Consider the following 23312-nt stretch of genomic DNA (forward strand, 5'->3'; position numbering starts at 1 on the left):
CTGGCTAAAATCTTTGTGTGTACAGTATGTCCTCTAATAATGAAAAAAAACCAACATTGTTAAAGGTCAATCTTTTTCATGTTGTGCTGACGTTTAAACATGACCCCTTAAACCAGGGCACTTTATTTCAAATTTTGTTCTTTTCTTCGCTGAATAACTGGCCATTGCTAAATGTTTTTTTTCAAACAAAGATTGGAGATTATATTTGACTTTTCTTATATTGTTTTCAAGGCTTTTTTTCTTATCTCAATACACCTCTGAAGTTGGGATCCTATTATGCAAAACCTACTTTTCTTACTCGTTGGTACAAGTTTTGTGTATTTGGGATCTCCATCAGTCCCGAAAAATTGAAATCAAGGCATGGTGGAGATATTTAGGTACATCAAGGGATATTTCCATATATGGGTTAGTTAATGGGCCAAACTATATGGGATATGAGTTTTGGTCCATATCGCCCAGTCCTACACTCGTGTTACCGACAATGCTAGCACAGTTTAGGGATGTTCTCTCTGTGTTTAATTGAGCATTACAGTTGCCCTTATGACAGCAACTGTATGTATGAGTGCCCGTGTATATTGTTAATGATGAAATTGTGATACTTAAGACATTTAATATTGTTCCTAATTCATTTCTGTTTAACAAAAAAATATCTGTGGTGCTGGGTTTTTTTTTCATTTTGGTCCTACTAAATGAAACTAAATCAACTAAGTGAAAAAGCTAAGCGTACAGTCCTGGAGATGTGGTACAGACGCAACTTTACGATGCACACCGCCATTTACTGTACAGTGTGGGAACGACAATCTACATTCGCAGACAGTCTTATTATAATGTGTTTACAATTAGCAAGGGTTAAATAAATTAATGTATGAGAAAAACTAACCCGCGTTCTGTGAAGAAAAAAAGCTCAGGCAGTGTTTTTCCAGTGGGATACAATAAGGCTATATAAAAATAATTACATGTTACGCTTGTTCAGGGTGTACCCCGCCTTTCGCTCGGATGCAGTTGAGATAGGCTCCAGCACCCCCGCAACCCTGAGAGGGGAAAGCGGCAGAAAATGGATGGAAAATAGCATAATGATAGCAATGTTTTTTGTGACCAGTGAGTGTATAAAAATGTGTGTTGTCCAGGTTTTCATCACTGATCAAAGTAGATATGAACGAATGTTGTGGAAATAAAACATCAGCAAGGGTGTAAATTATATTGGGCCTTGTGGAACATATTTAAGTGTACCATAAAGTTGTGGATTCATAATTGTACCAGTAGCAGCAAGCGATACAGGAGGACCATCCTCTGGCTGGAAATTAATTAGCCAAGACTACAAAAGTGCTGCCAAAACAGCATACTTAAAACAGCTCAGTGAAAAACAGTACCTTTTGTGTTTTTACACAAGCAGCCTCGCTGAGACAAAGTAGTGCTTGTTTATCTGGCGTAGGAGTCTGTGACAAAGAGGTTTGATGAACGAGCATTTTCGGTTAAGTAAAAAACAAAGTATGCAGTTTTGCAGTACACAAAAATAAAGAACATCATGTTCACTTAACTTGTTGCACAGACTGCAAAGTGAAAACTGGTTTGGGTTTGTGCAAGCTCAGACAAGATCTGTTGAGCACACCTCTGGGAAAATTCACTTTTCTTAAGAGGGCGTGAATTTTTTGCCTTCCATGTGTGTGTGTGTGTGTGTGTGTGTGTGTGTGTGTGTGTGTTTTGTTTAAACTGCCTTCGTATAGATGTGCAAGCGTGACTTCATGTCTGGAAAAAGCCCTGTTTCAGGAAGTCTGAGTGCCGCAAATGGTGTAACACAAGAACCAGGTAAGTCAGTGATTTTATCACAGAATGAGACAGACAACAGCAAAGAAAGCAAACCTAAAGTTCAGCCGGTGAGTTGGAAGCCGGTCTGTTCAAATAGCCCTGCAATGAACAAACATGGATTCCCTGAGGGAAAGAGGCAGGATAGTATAGTGGTTCCCAGTAACTTATCGTAAATGTTTAAATTTAACCTCCAGATTAATTTCTCAAAAAGGTGCTCTCGGTCAGTGATTGATTGATTGAAACTTTTATTAGTAGATTGCACAGTTCAGTACATATTCCGTACAATTGACCACTAAATGGTAACACCCGAATAAGTTTTTCAACTTGTTTAAGTCGGGGTCCACGTTAATCAATTCACGTTAAAGTGCATTTTAACTTTTGAGGTGTGTGTATTTGTGTTTTACTGTAAGTATGTATGCAAAATACTTGTGAAGACTGTCAAATTTGCATGATTGATGTATTTTATTGTAACAAGGCACATTATTTCTTTAAAAAAAAAAAACATGATAAGCCAAAGTTTGTATGAACTCAGAGTTTAAATTTTTTTTAGATAAAAAAACATTTATTTCAACTAAAAACAACTAAGAAAAATGGCTCCCCAAAATATATTTATGAAATTTAAACATGCACCTGGGGATAGCTTGATTAGCAATACTAAATTGGCCCTAGTGTTTGAATGTGAGTGTTGCCTATCTGTGTTGGCCCTGTGATGAGATGGCGACTTGTCCAGGGTGTACGCCGCCTTCCGCCTGATTGTAGCTGAGATAGGCTCCAGCACCCCCCGCGACACCGAACGGAATAAGCGGTAGAAACTGGATGGATGGATGGGTGGAGAATTTCACCAAACAAAAAACTGAAAAATGTCTTTAGAGTTGCATAAACAGATTTAATGCATGTTGACATAAGATGTAAAACAAAGGACTGCAGTCTATTATTTTGTCTTCTATGGCTTTTTTCCCCCATTAGAAAAAAAATATTAACTTGAGCTCAGTACTTTGCATGTTATTGTGACATTGTGATTTTATACTAAATGCTTAAAATTAATGTGCTTGGATCCCACAAAACAGCAACATGTTAACATGTAACATGCCCTTTTAAAGGGCATCAAAACCAATACAAGTCTTACTTATGTCTTATATCCATTACAGTGCATTAATTTGTCTATTTTTCTATCATGCTTTGGCGATCATTGAAGATCGTCACCAAGTGGAATTTTCATTTCTGGCTTAATGGTGAACAATGCTAACAATAATCATGCCGCTATCTTCCCACGACAATCAAATTCTGCAACTTTTGACAGACCAACTTCTTGATGTTCTTCATCTTCAACTCCTGCCTCATCAAGGAAACATTTTTTGCTTGCAACCAAAAGCATAACAATTAGCAGGGAGACAGCTCATATCCCGAAAAATGTGTAGGATAAAGCACTTGCAGGTACAACTGTATTCAAACAAGGACCTGCTTCAAGAACTAGTGTTATTCGGAGAATGTGCAAAGAGTTTCATGATTTTAAAAAAAGTGATTACATATTGAAAGAAAACTTGTCTTTTGGTTTATTTTTGTAAATTGTAATTGTTTCATTGTGTACTTGTCTTACAGCTAAGGGCATCAAGTGAGTTGCGTGAAGTACAAAAGTGACACAAATCACCTTTGTTTTATTGATTATATGTCTAAATATTAACAATGGTTAACTTATATTTGCACTTGTATGACCCCTGAAAATGTTTGTGTTTTCTGACTTAAAAATATTATTACAATGTTTGAGCTTGCACTAGTGATTGGCAATATGGCCTAAAATCTATATTGCGATATACATTGCAGCCTATTGTGATAACAATATATATCACTATATCCATGATATTTGGTATATAAATGAAAATAGAATCATTTCAAAACGGATTACCAAGGCTCCTAATTTGGCTGGTGATGTACGCGATAATATATTGTGTCATTAGGTCATCTTATTGAACTAATTTCTCAAACTTATAATTAATATACTTGTTAATTTACTGTTGAGATGTGGTTACTTTGTAACTTTTAACATGGTTCGATCAATTATTCTGTTAAAATATAATAAGCACTTATTCTTCTGTTGTTTGGAGACTTAACATATTGTACATTTTGAGAGATACTACATATTTGGCTAGTCCTCCTGTCTTAAGAGAGATTGTAAACAATCTCAATAACAAAAACAACTAAAGATTTTGTGATAATAAAATTATTGATTTAATCATTGTAGTATCGACTATATATGGCTCTTATACTTGGTATCATTACAATTGATATTTGTATCGATCCACCCCTTTTGTTTACATTCAAGGCGTTCTGTTAGCGGTTAGCATGGCTTATTGTATCCTCCTACAGTGTGTAGTGAAGCATGTTAAGCTATCCCTCGTCCATTATTACTTGTAAGAAACTTGTTTGTATGCCGCCATTAAGGCTATGATTACCGACTTAAAAATGGCTTTGCACATTAGCTGCTAGCAACAATGCAACATTGCTGTTTGGTTGTCGCTGCCAAATTTTTGGGACACAACTAGAATGTGTCATTTAACATACATTATCACGATACAACAATAATGTTAAAAGCTCTATTGTCGTCATCTATATCATTTATATATGCTTCCATTCGCGGGGTTTTGCAGTATGGCTACATTGTGACATCAAAGCGAGCTGAGCGTACTTGTTTGGACATGAATTCAAGCTCTCAGCCAGAGGCGGAGGAGCTCTGTATGAGGCCGGCTGAGTTTGAGAAAACGCAAAAAAATGTAAGATAAAATATTATTATCATCTAATCTTGGCATGAGCATAAAAACACTGGCATGCAGTGACATAAATCCTGCTAAAAACAGCTTTTTTTATGCAGACCGGGTGTGTAGGTGTACGTAATTATGTGACTGGGTGATTCTATATAATGTTTATGAAGTTTTTTTTGACAGTAATTGGAAATTAAAATAGTTGTGATGTTCGTCTTTGAGATATATATTTCAACAGTGAATATTTTCAGAAGATAAATTATGATGCTTTTGGAGAGACTGGGGCGTGGTTTCATTTACAATCTGGGAATGGCTCCAGAAACAAACATCAACAGACATACACACAAAGTAGGTTATAAATGTGACTGTGGAGAAAATATCCCACAGCATTTTGACCAAGGTATATCCAGTACATATTATGTAGACCACAAGTAAAGTATTTAAAATGCAGACTAAAATCATCATAGGTCCCCTTTAATAATTTACTATGGAAAAATGTATTCCGTAGTCTGACCAACAAGGTTGAAAAGCTTAGCAGAAATGGATTGTGGACTGAGTTCAGAGAAGTTTTTGTTTCAGTACACAGAGTAATGATATCACCAAAATATGAACAATATGTTGAAAGAAAATCAATTAATATCCCACAATCCAAGTGCAGCAAAATAAATGATAAATGGGTTGTACTTGTATAGCGCTTTTCTACCTTCAAGGTACAAAAAGAAAGTAACCGGACAAAAAGTTCTTGTGGGTTACACATTCTTACCATGGCTGTTTCCTTGAGTCTGGGACGATCTCCCTGATTTGTGTCCACCTTTGTTTCCACTAGGATGCGCAGCCACGTGTCCATCCAAAGCCAAGTCCAACGCAGGACCAAGACCCGGGTTCTGTCCTTTAGCTCTGAGATCCTTCCTCTTCTTGCCCTTCAGCCAGCCCAAGGCCCGGCCCAGGGAGTGACTGCGTTTTTTCCTCCCTTTATTACTGTGCTTCTCTTGAGCAAAGATCTCAACCACATCATGGGGAATCAGCTCCCCGAATCCCAGAGAGTCACGGTTTGACATCCCACCACTTTCTGGAAATATTCCCTGGAAAAAAAGAACAAAGCCCATGTTGTTCCTGGGATGTTTTAAAGCTTTATTGGACACACCACAAAAGTAACTATAGTGACAGTGACAGATTATTCACCATAAACAGGTTTAGAGCCTATAGTGTACATTAGTGGGTCTGTGTGTGTTGTTGTGTTTGTGAGTCTCTGTGGGCACGACGCACAAGGCAGCCAACTTTGGTCCCCTTTACAGCCTCAAACCAAACTTTTTTAAGTTCTGCAAAGAAAGGCCTGGCACCGCTCCCTTCATTCCACAACATGGAGTCATGACTCACAAGCCACACCCCAAAACCCACACACCGACACACACACACACTTACTACACACGAACACACCAGGAAGCTAAAAGCAGGGATATAAACAATCCCTGTAGAGCATCAAAGTTCACATCTGAGCAGCTTCATGTTATTTTCAATCATTTTCGCTCTTTCATCTTTTTTCATTCTCCATGAGCTCATTGCATTCCCTCTTCCTCCCTCCTTTACCTCACTAAACTCCTTCTCCTCTTGGGGATCTAAGAGTCTCTTCATACTTTATTAAATATTCTACTTTGAGTCTAAATACAGTTTTACAGGAATATGGTCACGTATAATGAACGTTGAGAATGACAGATTATTGAATCCTTGCTTCATTATTCAAGCAAGTTGCTCAAATGTTGTTGGTTCATGCAACCCCCCTACCCCAGAAACTAATTTAAGCATGACCAAACGTCATAGCTTGTGACTCCTTCAGCATGAATCACATTAAAAGTAAAATTCCCCCACAGTGCCTGTCAGCCCCTGCAATAAACACTACGCAGTTGTTTAGGGCCACGTCATTCACATGGTCACTTTAGTAGCTGATCATCAACGTAGTCTGCAGGTGTTGCTTGTTCTACTTTGATAGACTGAACCGTCTAAAGAATAAAATTATACTTTGTTTCTGCTAAACTACTAAGTCAACATGTCTTTTGTGATAGTTTAAGTTGGGTAAAAAAGGGGAAAAAAAGGACCTAAGATTGAACCTTGAGGAACACCACTAATATAACAAAAGAAGTTGAACAAATGACTACGGACTGCATTTGTAATAAGCAAACGACAGCAACACCTTAGTTACATAAATCACATTACAAAATAATTTTTCATGGCCAAAAAAGGAGAGGACTTAAAAAGCCCTGAGGAACACCTCAGTTATGTGAATCACAAGTTTGGCCCCAATATTCCAGGATGTCAAGGCAAGGATCTGCCAATGTGTTTACATTGGCCCAAGTTCCTCTTTACAACACAGAGCACTCTTGTGTTTTTAGGAATTTGCGGCAAAAATGTTTGTCTCCCAAGTTTTAAACCGAAGTCGGGGTGGGAACGGCCTCATTCTTGGAATAGCCCTGCACTGGCATGTTACAACGGTAATATTAAAGTAAAAAAAGTTGCCACAAACAAAACCTTGTTTAGGGCCAAAAAAAGCCTAAAACTAACCCTGTTACAAAATAAACACAGGGTGTCAACAGTCAAAGCAGCAGACATAAATCAGTTTGGAAGAAAGATCATGAACATTTTTGGGCAACTTTTTAGCTATCACAGCACGCCAAAAGCTGTGTAGGACATTGTGGAGAAATGGGAGGGAATATGCCATAAAATACTATAAAAGTTAAATGCCTGCCTAAAAATATATATACACAGCTTCGGTAGGTGGGGTTTCTTATTTTCACATGGAAAAGTTCCACTTGGCTACTAGTGTTCATCACAGTGAAAGGCCTTTAACAAGACAATGCATACATTTTATGAGGCAAAATTACCAGGTCTTCCTTGCTGCACTGATCCCGGTGTTTCTGCAGCTCTAAATTACAGTCATTAAGGCGATGACAAAGACCTGGGTATGTGTATAAGATCCCCAAGATTTAGAAGCTTTTCTTTGGAAACAAGGCTTGCCTCATTTGTTTACAGCCCAGGGGCTGCTGTGAGCGCCACAACCTCCCTGATTATTTGCTCCAAAGGGGAACCAGAGTAGTTCCTCTGTCGTAGGATATGGCGAAAGGACCACCCAGTGACTTGCCCTGCAGTCGGCTCTCAAGGAGTTGACTCACGCTGCTTGCTATTTCCACGGTTACACTTAAAAGCCTGTGAGTATTAGTCTTGCCGACAAGTTTAAAGAAGGAAGAAACACTAAGAATAAAACTGTCAAACCTTGGAAATTAATGGGAAGCCTTTTTTGTGCACATTGTGGAAAAGGGTTTACTTAAGCTAGCCACGTGAAATGTTAAACACCTTAACTGCACTGGCTCTGCAATTACAACCTTACAAACACCTTAACAGTTGAAATACACACAGTATAAACTAACACAACAAGAAGTTTATATAGCGATGGAAAGCCTGTTTTTGAAATGATGCTCTGTATAAAACATTCCCTGCCAATTCAAAACAGCTCATTGTTAGTTACGATTGTTTAGTACATTTTAGTGATGTGAAGAAAAAACAAATATTTTACAGTTTAGGCACAACAGCGCGGCGTTTCCCCATGGTGCCAGTCACCACGCACGGTCACACACTTCTGTGGGATGGTATTCCACTCCAAATGTAGGAGGGAGGTGGGGGAAGAGTTGCCAAATCCATAAAGGCATGAAAATGCCACTGCAGAACCTCATTTCAATTCCCTTTAGCATTAAATTAATCCTCAGTGCTGAAAAGCCACATTATTCCAGTGCTGTAGATGCCACCCCAAACCACTACACCTTACATCAGGGGTGCTCACACTTTCTCTGCAGGCAAGCTACTTTTCAATTGACCAAGTCGAGGATATCTACCTCATTCATATTTATGATTTATATTTATTTATTTATGAAAGAGACCTTTTTGTTAACAAGTTAATGGTGTTTAATGATAATACAAGCATGTTTAACACATATAGATTCCTTTCTTTCATGAAGACAAGAATGTAAGTTAGTGTATTACCTAATTCTGATGACTTGCATTGATTGGAATCAGACAGTGGTGCTGATAACCTACGCATTTTCAAATGGAGGAGAAAAAAAGTCCTCCTTTCTGTCCAATACCACATGAAAGTGGTTGGATTTGGCATCTCATTTGTCCAACTTGCATACTTGTTTTTAAACACTTTGTTATGAGAGTAGCATATGTGTGTGTGGCCCTTTAATGTGTGGCACCAGGTGAGTGACGTCAGTGAGTGTGTGGGTGAGAGAGAAGAGGGAGCGGTCCGTAGCTCGCCAGCTTGTGCACGCTAGCTTTCTGAAACTCTTTGTTAGCACAGGCAGGATGAAGCAGGTCTTTTATGGTGAAGACAGGAACTGTGCAGTCGGTCTTTAGAGTTTTGACAGCAGGTACGGCCCAAGAGTCTGTTGAAATAAAAAGTGTTTCTATCCGTCCAGACAGGGATTTTTTTTCTTAATAATGACCTCGCAGCAGCCAGCGTCATCTCACAAGATCCTTGGGTGCCGAGAATGTCAAACAACTGACGAAAGTGAAGTCTTGATGAAGATTGATGATTGCTCATTTTTATGTCTATTATTTTAATGCCTGGCTTGCGATCGACTGACACACCCTCCGCGATCGACATAATGCCCACCCCTGCCCTACATTATCGGTGACTATCCCGGTCTTCTCTATACCCTGAACCTACAGTGTAACTTGTGCAAACATAATCTGGACAAATTACTTAATATAAAATTATCACCTAGAAATGGTTAGACAGTTGGCTGCAGAGAACGAGGGTTCAAACCCTGGTTTGGGCATCTCTGTGTGGATTTTACATCATCTCCTTGTGCGTGGGTTTTAAAGTTAAAGTACCAATGATTGTCACACACACACTAGGTGTGGTGAAATTTGTCATCTGCATTTGACCCATCCCCTTGTTCACCCCCCCTGGGAGGTGAGGGGAGCTTTGGGCAGCAGCGGTGCCGCACCCGGGATTTTCCAGATATTCAGGTTTCCTCCTACATTCCAAAAATGTGCATATTAGGCTAATTGGAGACACTAACTTTTTCATAAATATGAATATGAGGTCTGCGATGAGGTGGCGACTTGTCCAGGGTGTACTCCGCCTTCCGCCTGATTGTAGATGAGTTAAGCACCAGCGCCCCTGCGACCCCAAAGGGAATAAGCGGTAGACAATGGATGGATGGATGAATATGAGGTTGTTAGTGTCACGATCCTCCATGACCGTTTGGACTGAGGGTGCATGGTTATTGTACTGTTTGGATGGTATTTCCATTTCCAGCGCTAATCAGAGTGTTCCACTGGACAGGGCTGGATCATTGTTTTTTGCTACCTCAACAAGTGTAGACTTGTTTGTGCATTTACTAGCTGCATTATATGTCGGAGCTGCACTTGCGCTCACTAAATACATTTTTGCCCACACTATGCCACGGCCGATATTCGATAAGTCAAGTTTTCCAGCCACAATAATCTTCGTGTGTATGTTTTGATACAAGTTATAAGAGATTGATAACCACACAACTGATAACATTTTGGAGACCAACGAGCGTTAGCTTTCTTGCTAGCTTAAATGCTAACATGTAAACTGGAGACATTAACATTTTTCCCTATTAAGAAATGTCATTCCCCGATCTAAACTTGTATAAACACATTACTGTCTAAACAAGTGAGCTACAGTAGTCACATAGAACATAAAGGCTGTGCTATTTTTAAACCAAGTGATCTATGTAAACTCCACATTGTCCAGCTGAAACACACAAACATGGACTCCGTTCAACAGGAAATGTACTCGCGTGACGTCACACAAACTAGAAGTGAAATAACTGATCACGGATTTCACTTTTTTTTTTTTTAAACATTCTAAAACGTTTTCAAATTAAAAAGGGAGAAGATAAATATATTTAAACAGAACTACAAATAATGTGGCTCTAACGAAACCAGAACAATATTTGATGTTTCCTCTGCCAAAAAATATTGTGTCTATTTGTTTTACTTGTTTAAAAAAAGTGTTCGTAATAATGCTGTTGTATAATACTTTTACTAGTAACGAGTAATCGAATTAATTACTTTTATGTCCTTGATGTAAGGTGGCACGCTACATTTAAAGTTGTTTCGAGGCGGTATAGCTCGGTTGGTAGAGCGGCCGTGCCAGCAATTTGAGGGTTGCAGGTTCGATCCCCGCTTCCGCCATCCTAGTCACTGTCGTTGTGTCCTTGGGCAAGACACTTTACCCACCTGCTCCCAGTGCCACCCACACTGGTTTGAATGTAAAAAAAATCAGATATTGGGTTTCACTATGTAAAGCGTTTTGAGTCACTTAAGAAAAAGCGCTCTATAAATATAATTCACTTCACTTTATGTCGATAACAAGACAGCGTCATAAGTGCAGCAAGTTCAATGTAGAAAATATATTTTTACTCGTGAAAGCAACAAGCAGCACCGCACAAAAATTAACTTGATATCAAATAGGAAGAGGGACCATCCCACTGTGATACAGCAGACAACATACACACACACGTACACAATGGTAATATTGAACAACAAAATATAGCCCGTTTGTTGACAAGAAATGACAGCCATCAAAGCATGTTCAATCTATTTGTTAAGCAGAGGTAACACAATTCGATCAAAATTTTCAAAAGAGCTGGTGTCAAAGCAGACAAAATGCACTGTAGTTAAAAAAAAACACAGCTCTGTTGAAACCCCTCAATGACGTCACACGTCACTAGGCAACAGTGACGTGTGACGTCACTGTTGCCTAAACTCAGTACACTGTGCTCTTATATTAAACATCTCTCAAATGCATATGCGAAATATTTAAAGTGTATATTTTTTTAAGTAACGTACAAATTACTTTCCCTCGTAATTAATTACTTTTATTAAAGAGTATTTTCGTTAGTAATTAAATTACTTTTTTGGTAAAGTAACGAGTAACTATTAGCAAATTATTTTTAAAAATAATTTTGGTTCCCTCCAGGTACTCCGGCTTCCTCCCACCTCCAAAGACATGCACCTGGGGATAGGTTGATTGGCAACACTAAATTGGCCCCAGTGTGTGAATGTGAGTGTGAATGTTGTCTATCTGTGTTGGCCATGTGATGAGGTGACGTCTTGTCCAGGGCAGCCTATCTCAGCTGCAGGCTCCAGCGACCCCCCGCGACCCCAAAAGGAACAAGCGGTAGAACATGGAAGGATGAACACTGCAACTTGGACAAAATATGTCAGTGTGTGTATGATTACTTTTCTAGCACATTAAACAATACCACATTGACAATGATAAACAAAAAAAATTTGGTCATCCATCCATTCATCTATTCATCCATTCATCATGGGTTTGTTTTATTTAACCTGGTATTTAAAAGTTTACAATTTAATTACAATTACAGTTAGTAATATACGAGATGTACAACTTAATTGCATTTGAAAGGGTATACTTGCATTATTATCATTATGTATACATCAGTGGTTAATTTGGTCTCAGAAAAATGATGGCAATAAAATATTGTTTATCGACAATAATTTGTAGCTCAATATATAATCCAGCAAAAGTTGTTATCAGCCCTGGCCTAACTATACCTGCTGTCTTTGCATCCTAGGATCACGCTTTACGCTTCACTTGGACGAACATGAGAGTTTGTCTCTATGTGCCCGTCGACTAATTGGCTGGCGACCAGTCCAGGGTGTACCCAGCCTCTCACCCAAAGTCAACTGAGATAGGCTCTAGTGTAGAAAATGGATGAAAGCTGAAAGCTCAAACCAATAGCCAATAACAAAAGCAGAATAAATTGTGAAAATTTGGCATAATTTACATGGGTGCAACACACACACTCATTTAAATCACTTATCTTACAAATGGAGCATGTTTTTTTTTAAGGATTTCCATGATTAGCAGCTATCAACCACAAAGTTCTAAACTTAATTTTTGAAGAGACATTAAAAAACATTTATCAGCATCCTGCTGTAGGATCGTCATGAAGGTTAAGCCAGACGACAATTTTATTTATGGATGGTATCGATCTCTTACATTAACCCACACTCAACCTGTTTTTCCTAGTCCTGCCCTGGTCCTATTTGAGACCTGGTGTTTACAATAGATGTTAGACTATCACAACTCCCTGTGCAGAGTCAATATACCTGCAGCATTGTCCCCAGCTTAGCTGACATTGAAGGCAGCATATGCGCATCATGTCAACAAAGACTTGTTATGGTTTGCATGCTGTCATATAAATATTTTAATACATATTAATTTTAATGTCAATAAACTGTACAAGTCATTATGAAGAAATGGTAGGTGATGACTCTGCCTATACTGGAGCTTAAGGGCATGAATTTCAGACAAATTTTAGGTCTCCTCTGCTTTTATGAATGCAGGTAAACATACTTAAAGGAAAATTGCACTTTATATTTTGCCTATCATCCTCAAATGCTTTTCCATTTTCTATGTATTTTAACAAAAACTGCTGGTATGAACCGGCTAACAATGCAGGTATTAAATACAGGAGTGTCCACTGCCAGGATACAATCTATTCTGCTGAATAAGCCCTCTAAAAAACACACAAAAAAACCCTACACCATTTTATATACATTTTGTAAGTATATGTATATATATATTGTAATGGACTAACAAACACGCTATGTAATTTTTACAGTATTTTTGTAACTTTAATCACTACCGTGACTTCTTTGCTTGGCGCATTACTTTCACAGAGCGTATAGCAATGAACTTTACTTCTGTCAAAAACAACATAAAAGCACTTTTTGTGTTTGCTACAACTAATGGCAGACTTTGTGACAGCCTTGTAGCGTTATCATGTAGCACTAATGCTAAACATTTCAAATACGAACATAAAACAGTGACTTACAATGTCCGCTCTTACTGGGATGAGGCCTGACGGGATGGTTATATCTTTCAGCATTTGCTCTCCTTGAGCTTGTAATTTCATAACCCCCCCCATCAAATTGAAAAAAAAATATTCTTAATAATGTTGGGTTTTACGCTGCATTCCATTTGTTGAGGGTCAAGAAGAGAGCAATATAGTGCGTTAGGAGCGTGTGGATTTCCAAAGTTGACCAACTTCTCGGCTTGGTTCCACAGCTTTCTACTATAAGAGTAAGAGTCATGATTTAGAATCTACCATTAAGTTGTACTAACTTAAAGACAATACAGCAGCAAAATAACCAGCTCAAACTCCATCCATCCATCCATTTTCTACCGCTTGTCCCTTTTGGGGTCGCTGGAGCCTATCTAAACTCCATTCGGGGGGATGGCGGGGTACACCCTGGTGGCTCACAACGAATGTTATTAGCAAGTAATTGCATTGTTAGCTGTCTAGTACTAGCAGTTTTTTTGCTTTTTAGAAAGCACAAAATAGGAAAGACATTTGTGCTCTTAGCTCACACCGGGATTGTGAATGATGGCCAAAATTCCTCCAAAACTGCACTTTATTGTTGACAATCCTTGGGAGAGACAAGATCACAAATGTATTTGTTTTTTTTTTTTTCATTTCAATTTGCCATAATCGGCTAGCAATGGAGCTAATGGGAACAATCCGTTTTTCTGCTAAGGGGACAGGACGATTGATCCGTGTTAAGGAAAGAATGAATGGGGCCATGTATCGTGAGATTTTGAGCCAAAACCTCCTTCCATCAGTGAGAGCTTTGAATGGTTGACCAAATACTTATTTTCCACCATAATTTACAAATACATTCTTAAAAATTTCTACAAAGTGAATTCCTGGATTTTTTTTTTCACATTCCGTCTCTCACAGTTGAAGTGTATCTATGATGAAAATTACAGACCTCTGTCATCATTTTAAGTGGGAGAACGTGCACAATCGGTAGCTAACTAAATACTTTTTTGCCCCACTGTGTATGTATGCATATATATATATATATATATACACTTACTGCATATATATAAAAAACGTTGATAGAGGGTTTTGAAGTTGTTTTAGAAGACTTTGAAGGGAACGTAGGGGACTCCCATCAGCCGTAACTTGCCAGCGTTTCTTTATTCCAAAAAAAGTACAGTTCCCCTTTAAAGAAACACAATGCAGTGACACATGCCCGACCTAAAGCCAAACACGTAGGAATGAGTTGAAAAGAGTATGCCAAACTCACAAATCTAAAGTGAAGTATCACAAATATTCAAAAAATCAAGTGCTACCTTTTTTGCTGAAGCACTAGGAAAGACCATAATAATTTTTTTGCTACAAACAGCTCCTTACCGGAGTTTGTCAGCAATGCTTTTAAAAGTGGTATTCAAACCACAAGATGCTAACCACAATTTTACTAAACTGCAGCTGATGTGTCATGTGATCCTGCATGGGAAGGAGTTGATTTAAAGATTCAAAAAAAGACTTATTTGATCCTGTATAAAGACTTCTAAAAAACCACGACTCACGACTGTAGACTCTGACACCATGTCCACACGAACAAGCATATTTCAAAGAACAGATATATTTCCTTTCTCCACATGCAAACTGTGTGTAAGGTTACAGAAAAGGGGGCAGGGCGTATTTTCCAAGACTACAAGTACAGTGCTTGTATAGAATTTCTTCTTTTAAAAGACAACTATGTGTGCCTTATTGTTATAAAGCAGGAGGACATGTCTCCAAAAATTATCAGGGTGCTTATTTTAGGGGTACTGTGCTTAAGAGAACACATTTACACAGTGCAAAAGTCACTTTGACATAGCAAAACCGCAGAGTTGGATTGATAAAAGGAGCTGGATTACACAATAAAAAATATAAAACGGATTTACACCCCGACCCGAAAGGGATAAGCAGTAGAAAATGAATGGATGGATGGATGGATTTGCAAAAAAAAGACTAAAGAGAGTGAATACTTGATTTTTGTGAGGGTCTGATTAAAAGGTGTGGTAGAGGAATTATTCTGGGAAATAATTTAGGGTAACTTCCCTCTAAAAAATAATAAAGTAAATATTTCACAAAATTAAGCAAACAACTCACATTTTTGCAACTATTTTTAAAGGGAAAAATAAAGAAATTAATTAAACTTAGAGTAGTCAGTGTACAGGTTAAAAAGTAGTATACCCTCCTGACAACCAGCGTCCTGTGCATTACACTTTTGTTTTTGGTTTGATTGACTGACTGAGACTTTTTATTAGTAGATTGCACAGTATAGTACACCACTAAATGGAATAAGTTTTTCAACTTGTTTAAGTCGGGGTCCACATTAATCAATTCATGGTATAAATATATACTATCAGCATAATACAGTCATCACACAAGTTAATCATCAGATTATATACATTGAAGAGGCAACGTGGGTCACCCCTCCAATGGGCTCACCACCCATAGCAGGGGCCATAGAGGTCGGGTGCAATGTGAGCTGGGCGGCAGCTGAAGGCAGGGCACTTGGCGGTCCGATCCTCGGCTACAGAAGCTAGCTCTTGGGACGTGGAACGTCACCTCACTGGGGGGGAAAGAGCCTGAGCTAGTGCGCGAAGTTGAGAAGTTCCGGCTGGATATAGTCGGACTCACTTCGACGCACAGCAAGGGCTCTGGAACCACTTCTCTCGAGAGGGACTGGACCCTTTTCCACTCTGGCGTTGCCGACAGTGAGAGGCAACGGGCTGGGGTGGCAATTCTGGTTGCCCCCCGGCTTAAAGCCTGTACGTTGGAGTTCAACCCAGTGGACGAAATGGTAGCCTCCCTCCGCCTTCGGGTGGGGGGACGGGTCCTGACTGTTATTTGTGCTTACGCACCAAACAGCAGTTCAGAGTACCCACCCTTTTTGGGTACACTCGAGGGAGTACTGGAAAGTGCTCCCCCGGGTGATTCCCTTGTCCTACTGGGGGACTTCAACGCTCATGTTGGCAACGACAGTGAAACCTGGAGAGGCGTGATTGGGAAGAATGGCCGCCCGGATCTGAACCCGAGTGGTGTTTTGTTATTGGACTTTTGTGCTCGTCACAGTTTGTCCATTACAAACACCATGTTCAAACATAAGGGTGTCCATATGTGCACTTGGAACCAGGACACCCTAGGCCGCAGTTCCATGATCGACTTTGTAGTTGTGTCATCGGATTTGCGGCCTTATGTTTTGGACACTCGGGTGAAGAGAGGGGCGGAGCTTTCTACCGATCATCACCTGGTGGTGAGTTGGCTGTGATGGTGGGGGAGGATGCCGGACAGACCTGGCAGGCCCAAACGCATTGTGAGGGTCTGCTGGGAACATCTGGCAGAGTCTCCTGTCAGAGAAAGTTTCAATTCCCACCTCCGGAAGAACTTCGAACATGTCACGAGGGAGGTGCTGGACATTGAGTCCGAGTGGAGCATGTTCCGCGCCTCTATTGTCGAGGCGGCTGATCGGAGCTGTGGCCGCAAGGTAGTTGGTGCCTGTCGAGGCGGAAATCCTAAAACCCCTTGGTGGACACCAGCGGTGAGGGATGCCGTCAAGCTGAAGAAGGAGTCCTATCGGGTCCTTTTGGCTCATAGGACTCCGGAGGCAGTGGACAGGTACCGACAGGCCAAGCGGTGTGCGGCTTCAGCGGTCGCGGAGGCAAAAACTCGGACATGGGAGGAGTTCGGGGAAGCCATGGAAAACGACTTCCGGACGGCTTCGAAGCGATTCTGGACCACCGTCCGCCGCCTCAGGAAGGGGAAGCAGTGCACTATCAACACCGTGTATGGCGCGGATGGTGTTCTGCTGACCTCAACTGCGGATGTTGTGGATAGGTGGAAGGACTACTTCGAAGACCTCCTCAATCCCACCAACACGTCTTCCTATGAGGAAGCAGTGCCTGGGGAATCTGTGGTGGACTCTCCTATTTCTGGGGCTGAGGTCGCTGAGGTAGTTAAAAAGCTCCTCGGTGGCAAGGCCCCGGGGGTGGATGAGATCCGCCCGGAGTTCCTTAAGGCTCTGGATGCTGTGGGGCTGTCTTGGTTGACAAGACTCTGCAACATCGCGTGGACATCGGGGGCGGTACCTCTGGATTGGCAGACCGGGGTGATGGTTCCTCTCTTTAAGAAGGGGGACCGCAGGGTGTGTTCCAACTATCGCGGGATCACACTCCTCAGCCTTCCCGGTAAGGTTTATTCAGGTGTAATGGAGAGGAGGCTACGCCGGATAGTCGAACCTCGGATTCAGGAGGAACAGTGTGGTTTTCGTCCTGGTCGTGGAACTGTGGACCAGCTCTATACTCTCCGCAGGGTTCTTGAGGGTGCATGGGAGTTTGCCCAACCAGTCTACATATGCTTTGTGGACTTGGAGAAGGCATTCGACTGTGTCCCTCGGGAAGTCCTGTGGGGAGTGCTCAGAGAGTATGGGGTATCGGACTGTCTTATTGTGGCGGTCCGCTCCCTGTACGATCAGTGCCAGAGCTTGGTCCGCATTGCCGGCAGTAAGTCGAACACATTTCCAGTGAAAGTTGGACTCCGCCAAGGCTGTCCTTTGTCACCGATTCTGTTCATAACTTTTATGGACAGAATTTCTAGGCGCAGTCAAGGCGTTGAGGGGTTCCGGTTTGGTGACCGCAGGATTAGGTCTCTGCTTTTTACAGATGATGTGGTCCTGATGGCTTCATCTGACCGGGATCTTCAGCTCTTACTGGATCGGTTTGCAGCCGAGTGTGAAGCGACCGGAATGAGAATCAGCACCTCCAAGTCCGAGTCCATGGCTCTCGCCCGGAAAAGGGTGGAATGCCATCTCCGGGTTGGGGAGGAGACACTGCCCCAAGTGGAGGAGTTCAAGTACCTAGGAGTCTTGTTCACGAGTGAGGGAAGAGTGGATCGTGAGATCGACAGGCGGATCGGTGCGGTGTCTTCAGTAATGCGGACGTTGTACCGATCCGTTGTGGTGAAGAAGGAGCTGAGCCGGAAGGCAAAGCTCTCAATTTACCGGTCGATCTACGTTCCCATCCTCACCTATGGTCATGAGCTTTGGGTCATGACAGAAAGGATAAGATAACGGGTACAAGCGGCTGAAATGAGTTTCCTCCGCCATGTGGCGGGGCTCTCCCTTAGAGATAGGGTGAGAAGCTCTGCCATCCAGGAGGACCTCAAAGTAAAGCCGCTGCTCCTTCACATCGCGAGGAGCCAGATGAGGTGGTTCGGGCATCTGGTCAGGATGCCACCCGAACGCCTCCCTAAGGAGGTGTTTAGGGCACGTCCAACCGGTAGGAGGCCACGGGGAAGACCCAGGACACGTTGGGAAGACTATGTCTCCCGGCTGGCCTGGGAACGCCTCGGGATCCCCCGGGAAGAGCTAGACGAAGTGGCTGGGGAAAGGGAAGTCTGGGTTTCCCTGCTTAGGTTGTTGCCCCCGCGACCCGACCGCGGATAAGCGGAAGAAGATGGATGGATGGATTTTTTTTGTTAGTCATATTTTTGGTAAGAATAAAAAAAAACGTATTATTCAAAACACAAATGTCTACTGCAGTGAACACTGTCTCTCGGGAGGACATTGTTATTGAGCCATACTTTAACCTTCTTGGGCATGTAATTCCCCAGAGGCAATTGAGCCACTGGGGTTTCAGGTGTGGAGACATTCATGGCCAGCCCATCACCTTTACTGTCAGCCTCCTCAGCAAGGCACTTGTTATTTTGGAAGTTTGTTTGAGCATATCAAGTTGGAAGACAAACATCAATCAATCAAAGTTTACTTATATATCCCTTAATCACAAGTGTCTCAAAGGGCTGCACAAGCCACGACAACATCCTCAGCTCAGATCCCACATCAGGGAAAAAAAAAAAAACTCAACCCAATGGGATCAATGAGAAACCTTGGAAGGGACCGCAGATGTGGGGATCCCCTCCTCCCCCTTGGGTGACCGGTGCAATGGATGCCAAGTGGATACAGTTAATAATGTGAGAGTTCTGTCCATAGTGAGGCCAGCTAGCGCGTCATCAGTGTTCACATGTGGCCTTAACGTACATACTCTAATTCAGTGTTTTTCAACCTTTTTTGAGCCAAGGCACATTTTTTGCGTTGACAAAAATCCGGAGGCACACTACCAACAGAAATCATCAAAAAATGAAACTCAGTTGACAGCAAAAAGTAGTTGTCGCAATTGTTGAATATGAATTAAACCATAACCAAGCATGCATCAATATAGGTCATGTCTCAAAGTAGGTGTACTGTCACCACCAGAGTTTGTTGCTGTTTTCCTGTGTGTAGTGTTTTACTTCTTGTCTTGCGCTCCTATTTTGGTGGCTATTTCTCGTTTTTTGGTATTCTCCTGTAGCAGTTTCATGTCTTCCTTGGAGCGATATTTCCCACATCTACTTTGTTTTAGCAATCAAGAATATTTCAGTTGTTTTTATCTTTTTTTGTGGGGACATTGTTGATTGTCATGTCATGTTCGGATGTACATTGTACATCCACAGTAAGTATTTGCTGTCATCCAGCATTCTGTTTTTGTTTACTTTGTAACCAGTTCAGTTGTAGTTTTGTTCTGCATAGCCTTCCCTAAGCTTCAATGCCTTTTCTTAGAGGCACTCACTTTTTGTTTATTTTTTGATTTAAGCATTAGACACCTTTTTTACCTGCACACTGCCTCCCGCTGTTTCCGATGTCTACAAAGCAATTACTGTAGCTACCGGCTGCCACCTACTGATATGAAGTGAAGTGTGAAGTGAAATGAATTATATTTATATACCGCTTTTTCTGTAGTGACTCAAAGCACTTTACATAGTGAAAACCAATATCTAAGTTACATTTAAACCAGTGTGGGTGGCACTGGGAGAAGGTGGCTAAAGTGTCTTGCCCAAGGACACAATGGCAGTGACTAGGATGGCGGAAGCGGGGATTGAACCTGCAACCCTCAAGTTGCTGGCACGGACGCTCTACCAACCGAGCTATACCGCCCATGGAAGTGTATTACACGGTTACTCTGCACTGACACTCAACAATAACACATCATTTGCAGACTATAATTACTGGTTTGCAAAAAATGTTTTTAACCCAAATAGGTGAAATTACATAATCTCCCACGGCACACCAGACTCCACGGCACAGTGGTTGAAAAACACTGCTCTAATTAACATATTCCCTAAACCCTAGCCCTACAGTGCCAGCAGCAGTCATGCAGACCCTGGCCATGACACAACTACCATGCTTCACTGTAGGCAAGGCAGTTATCTTGGTACTTGCTTGATTCGCTCTGTGTTGAGTAGAGATATAAAATCTCTACTACTAACGTACAATACAGAAATAAATATACAAATAATAATTAAATGTAGTTATTTTTATAATACATATATAAATTATTCCCGGGCACAGCAACCGCTGCTGCTCCCCTCACCTCCCAGGGGGTGATGGTGAAGGGTCAAATGCAGAGGATAATTTCCCCACATCTAGTGTGTGTGTGACAATCATTGGTACTTTAACTTTAAATACACAAGGATACAAATTTGCGCATTACGTGAAAAAAAAAACGGTACTAATATCCCGCTAATATCCCTCTTGGCGAAGCAGTAAAATTGGCAACATGGGAAATTTTCATTTAAAAAGGGCTTGCAGACAAACCACTTCCAAATGCAAATGTATTGTCATCATTCACGTAAATGAACCATTTAAAGATTTGACTCGTTAGCGAACGTTATATTGTTACTGTATGCCAGGGATATCCAAATAAATGTTTTAGGGGTCACATTTCTGAAGACCGGGGGCCTGGATTCTCCCTTAATTTAGATATTCTGGAGAGCCAACACCTTCTACAGTAGACAAGTAGTGATAACTTATGTTAATCTCTGCTGTTTTTAAGGTCCTTCTGGGGGGAAAAAAGGTAGTCAAAGTTAATTTATATAACAGCACTCTACTGTTTTAAGAATCTGCTGCAAAAATATGTGTCTCTCACAAGTTCTTTTAACTGAACTCACAGACCACCAGTTGAATAGCCCAAAATGATGAAAAAGAGAGACCAAATTGGAACTTTGAGGAGCACCACTTAAAACTTAATAATTTGAACAAATGACAACTGACTGCATCTGAAGTAAAGAAGCTCCAGCAACACCTAAGTTACATAAGTCACACTATGAAAAAAATGTGTCCACCAGTGTTTGCTAGCAAGGTTAAAATGTCAGTGCAAGGATCTACCAATCTGTTTACAGTGGTCCAAGTTTCTCTATACAACAGGAACACTCCAGTGTTTTAGGAATTTGCTGCAAAAATATTTATCTCCCCAGTTTTGACATTGAACTCGCTGGTTGGTCTGGTGTCATTCCCGGGCCGAATTTAACCGCCGGGCCACCAGGTAAATGTATTTTTGTCCTCAAAATTCTGTACACAATACCCTGTAATGACTTTTTTTTTTAATTTTCAAAAATTTTTTAAGACTAAAAAGATTTCATGTAGATAAGTATTTACAGCCTTTGTTCAATACTTTGTTGATGCACCTTTAGCAGCAATTACAGCCTCAAGTATTTTTGAATACGATGCCACAAGCTTGGCACACCTATCCTTGGGCAGTTTTGGCCGTTCTTCTTTGCAGCACCTCTCAAGCTCCATCAGGTTGGATGGGAAGTGTTGGTTTTCATGAAGGATGTGTCTGTACATTACCGCAATTATTATTCGCTTTATCCTAACTAGTTTACCAGTTTCTGCCACTAAAAACATCCCCACATCATGATGCTGCCACCGCCAAGCATTACTGTAGGGATGGTATTAACCTGGTGATGAGCAGTGCCTGGTTTCCTCCAAACACGATGCCTTGTATTCACCCCAAATGGGGCAATATTTGTCTCATCAGACACGAGAATGTTGTTTGTCATGGTATGAGAGTATTTCGGGTACAGTTTGTTAAACGTATTACGAATAAATTGCTTTTGTCCGGCCACTATACCGTACAGGTGCGATTGGTGGATTGCTGCAGACATGGTTGTCTTTTTGGAAGGTTCTTCTCTCTCCACAAAGGAATGCTGTAGCTCTGATAGAGTGACTATAGGGTTCTTGGTCACCTCCCTGACTAGACTAAGATGAATGCAGCAATGTACAGAGACCTCCTGGATGAAAACCAACATTTCCCATCCAACCTGATGGCCTTGAAGTGCTGCAAAGAGGAATTGGCGAAACTGCCCACAGATGGCTCTGCCAATCTTGTGACATTGTATTCAAAAATACTTTAGGCTGTAATTGCTGCCAAATATGCATCAACAAAGTATTGAGCAAAGGATGTGAATACTTGTGTACTAATGATTGTTTAGTTTAAATAAATTTGCCAATTTAAAAAAAAAAAAAAAAACTTTTTATATCGTCATTATGGGGTATTGTGTGAAGAATTTTGAGGACCAAAATGAATTTATTCCATTTTGGAATAAGGATGCATTGACAAAGTGAAGTACTGTAAATACTTTCTGTATGCACTGTAAGGTTTTTTTTGTACGGCACCACATTTTCACGCACAATACCCACATGCACAGGCCACACAGCTCCTTACAAGCTCAAACCAAATCACCATCCATCAACACCGGCAAATATGAACAATGCAAGGTCCATTTTGGGAGCATGGTTGGCGAGAGTTCTCCAGGAACTGTAGCCTAGTGAGGTTGAGGTAGCAGCTGGATAAGTTAGGATAAGGCACTGCCAATAGGGCGTGGCAGCACATGCAGACAGCCACCTTTGTTTGGACTAGCTCAGTTTAACCACGAGGACGTTCACATCTACATGTACTTGAGCTACAGCGCCTCACATGGCCCAACATAGGAGTCAAGGATCCGCTGGATGTGTCCAGTCTGTGTCTGCACTGAGGAAATAACA

General features: G+C 41.1%; 1 protein-coding gene and 1 long non-coding RNA gene across 3 annotated transcripts in view; one reads left to right on the plus strand and one right to left on the minus strand.

The window, feature by feature from the left end:
• Positions 1–23312, minus strand: part of LOC133549749 (uncharacterized protein KIAA1522 homolog) — a 76310-nt gene that overhangs the window by 41566 nt on the left and 11432 nt on the right. For both annotated transcript variants that reach the window (XM_061895486.1, XM_061895485.1), the window contains exon 2: positions 5326–5644. In XM_061895486.1, the coding sequence (XP_061751470.1) occupies positions 5326–5620 (295 nt within the window). In that variant the 5' untranslated portion in view covers positions 5621–5644. The remainder of the gene's footprint in view (positions 1–5325; positions 5645–23312) is intronic.
• LOC133549763 (uncharacterized) lies at positions 1554–7838 on the plus strand. The gene is made up of 2 exons (XR_009806175.1): positions 1554–1806; positions 5389–7838. It is a non-coding gene; the product is annotated as an uncharacterized LOC133549763 (long non-coding RNA).

This window comes from Nerophis ophidion, linkage group LG03 (genome assembly GCF_033978795.1).
Source record: "Nerophis ophidion isolate RoL-2023_Sa linkage group LG03, RoL_Noph_v1.0, whole genome shotgun sequence".
Classification (NCBI taxonomy): domain Eukaryota; kingdom Metazoa; phylum Chordata; class Actinopteri; order Syngnathiformes; family Syngnathidae; genus Nerophis; species Nerophis ophidion.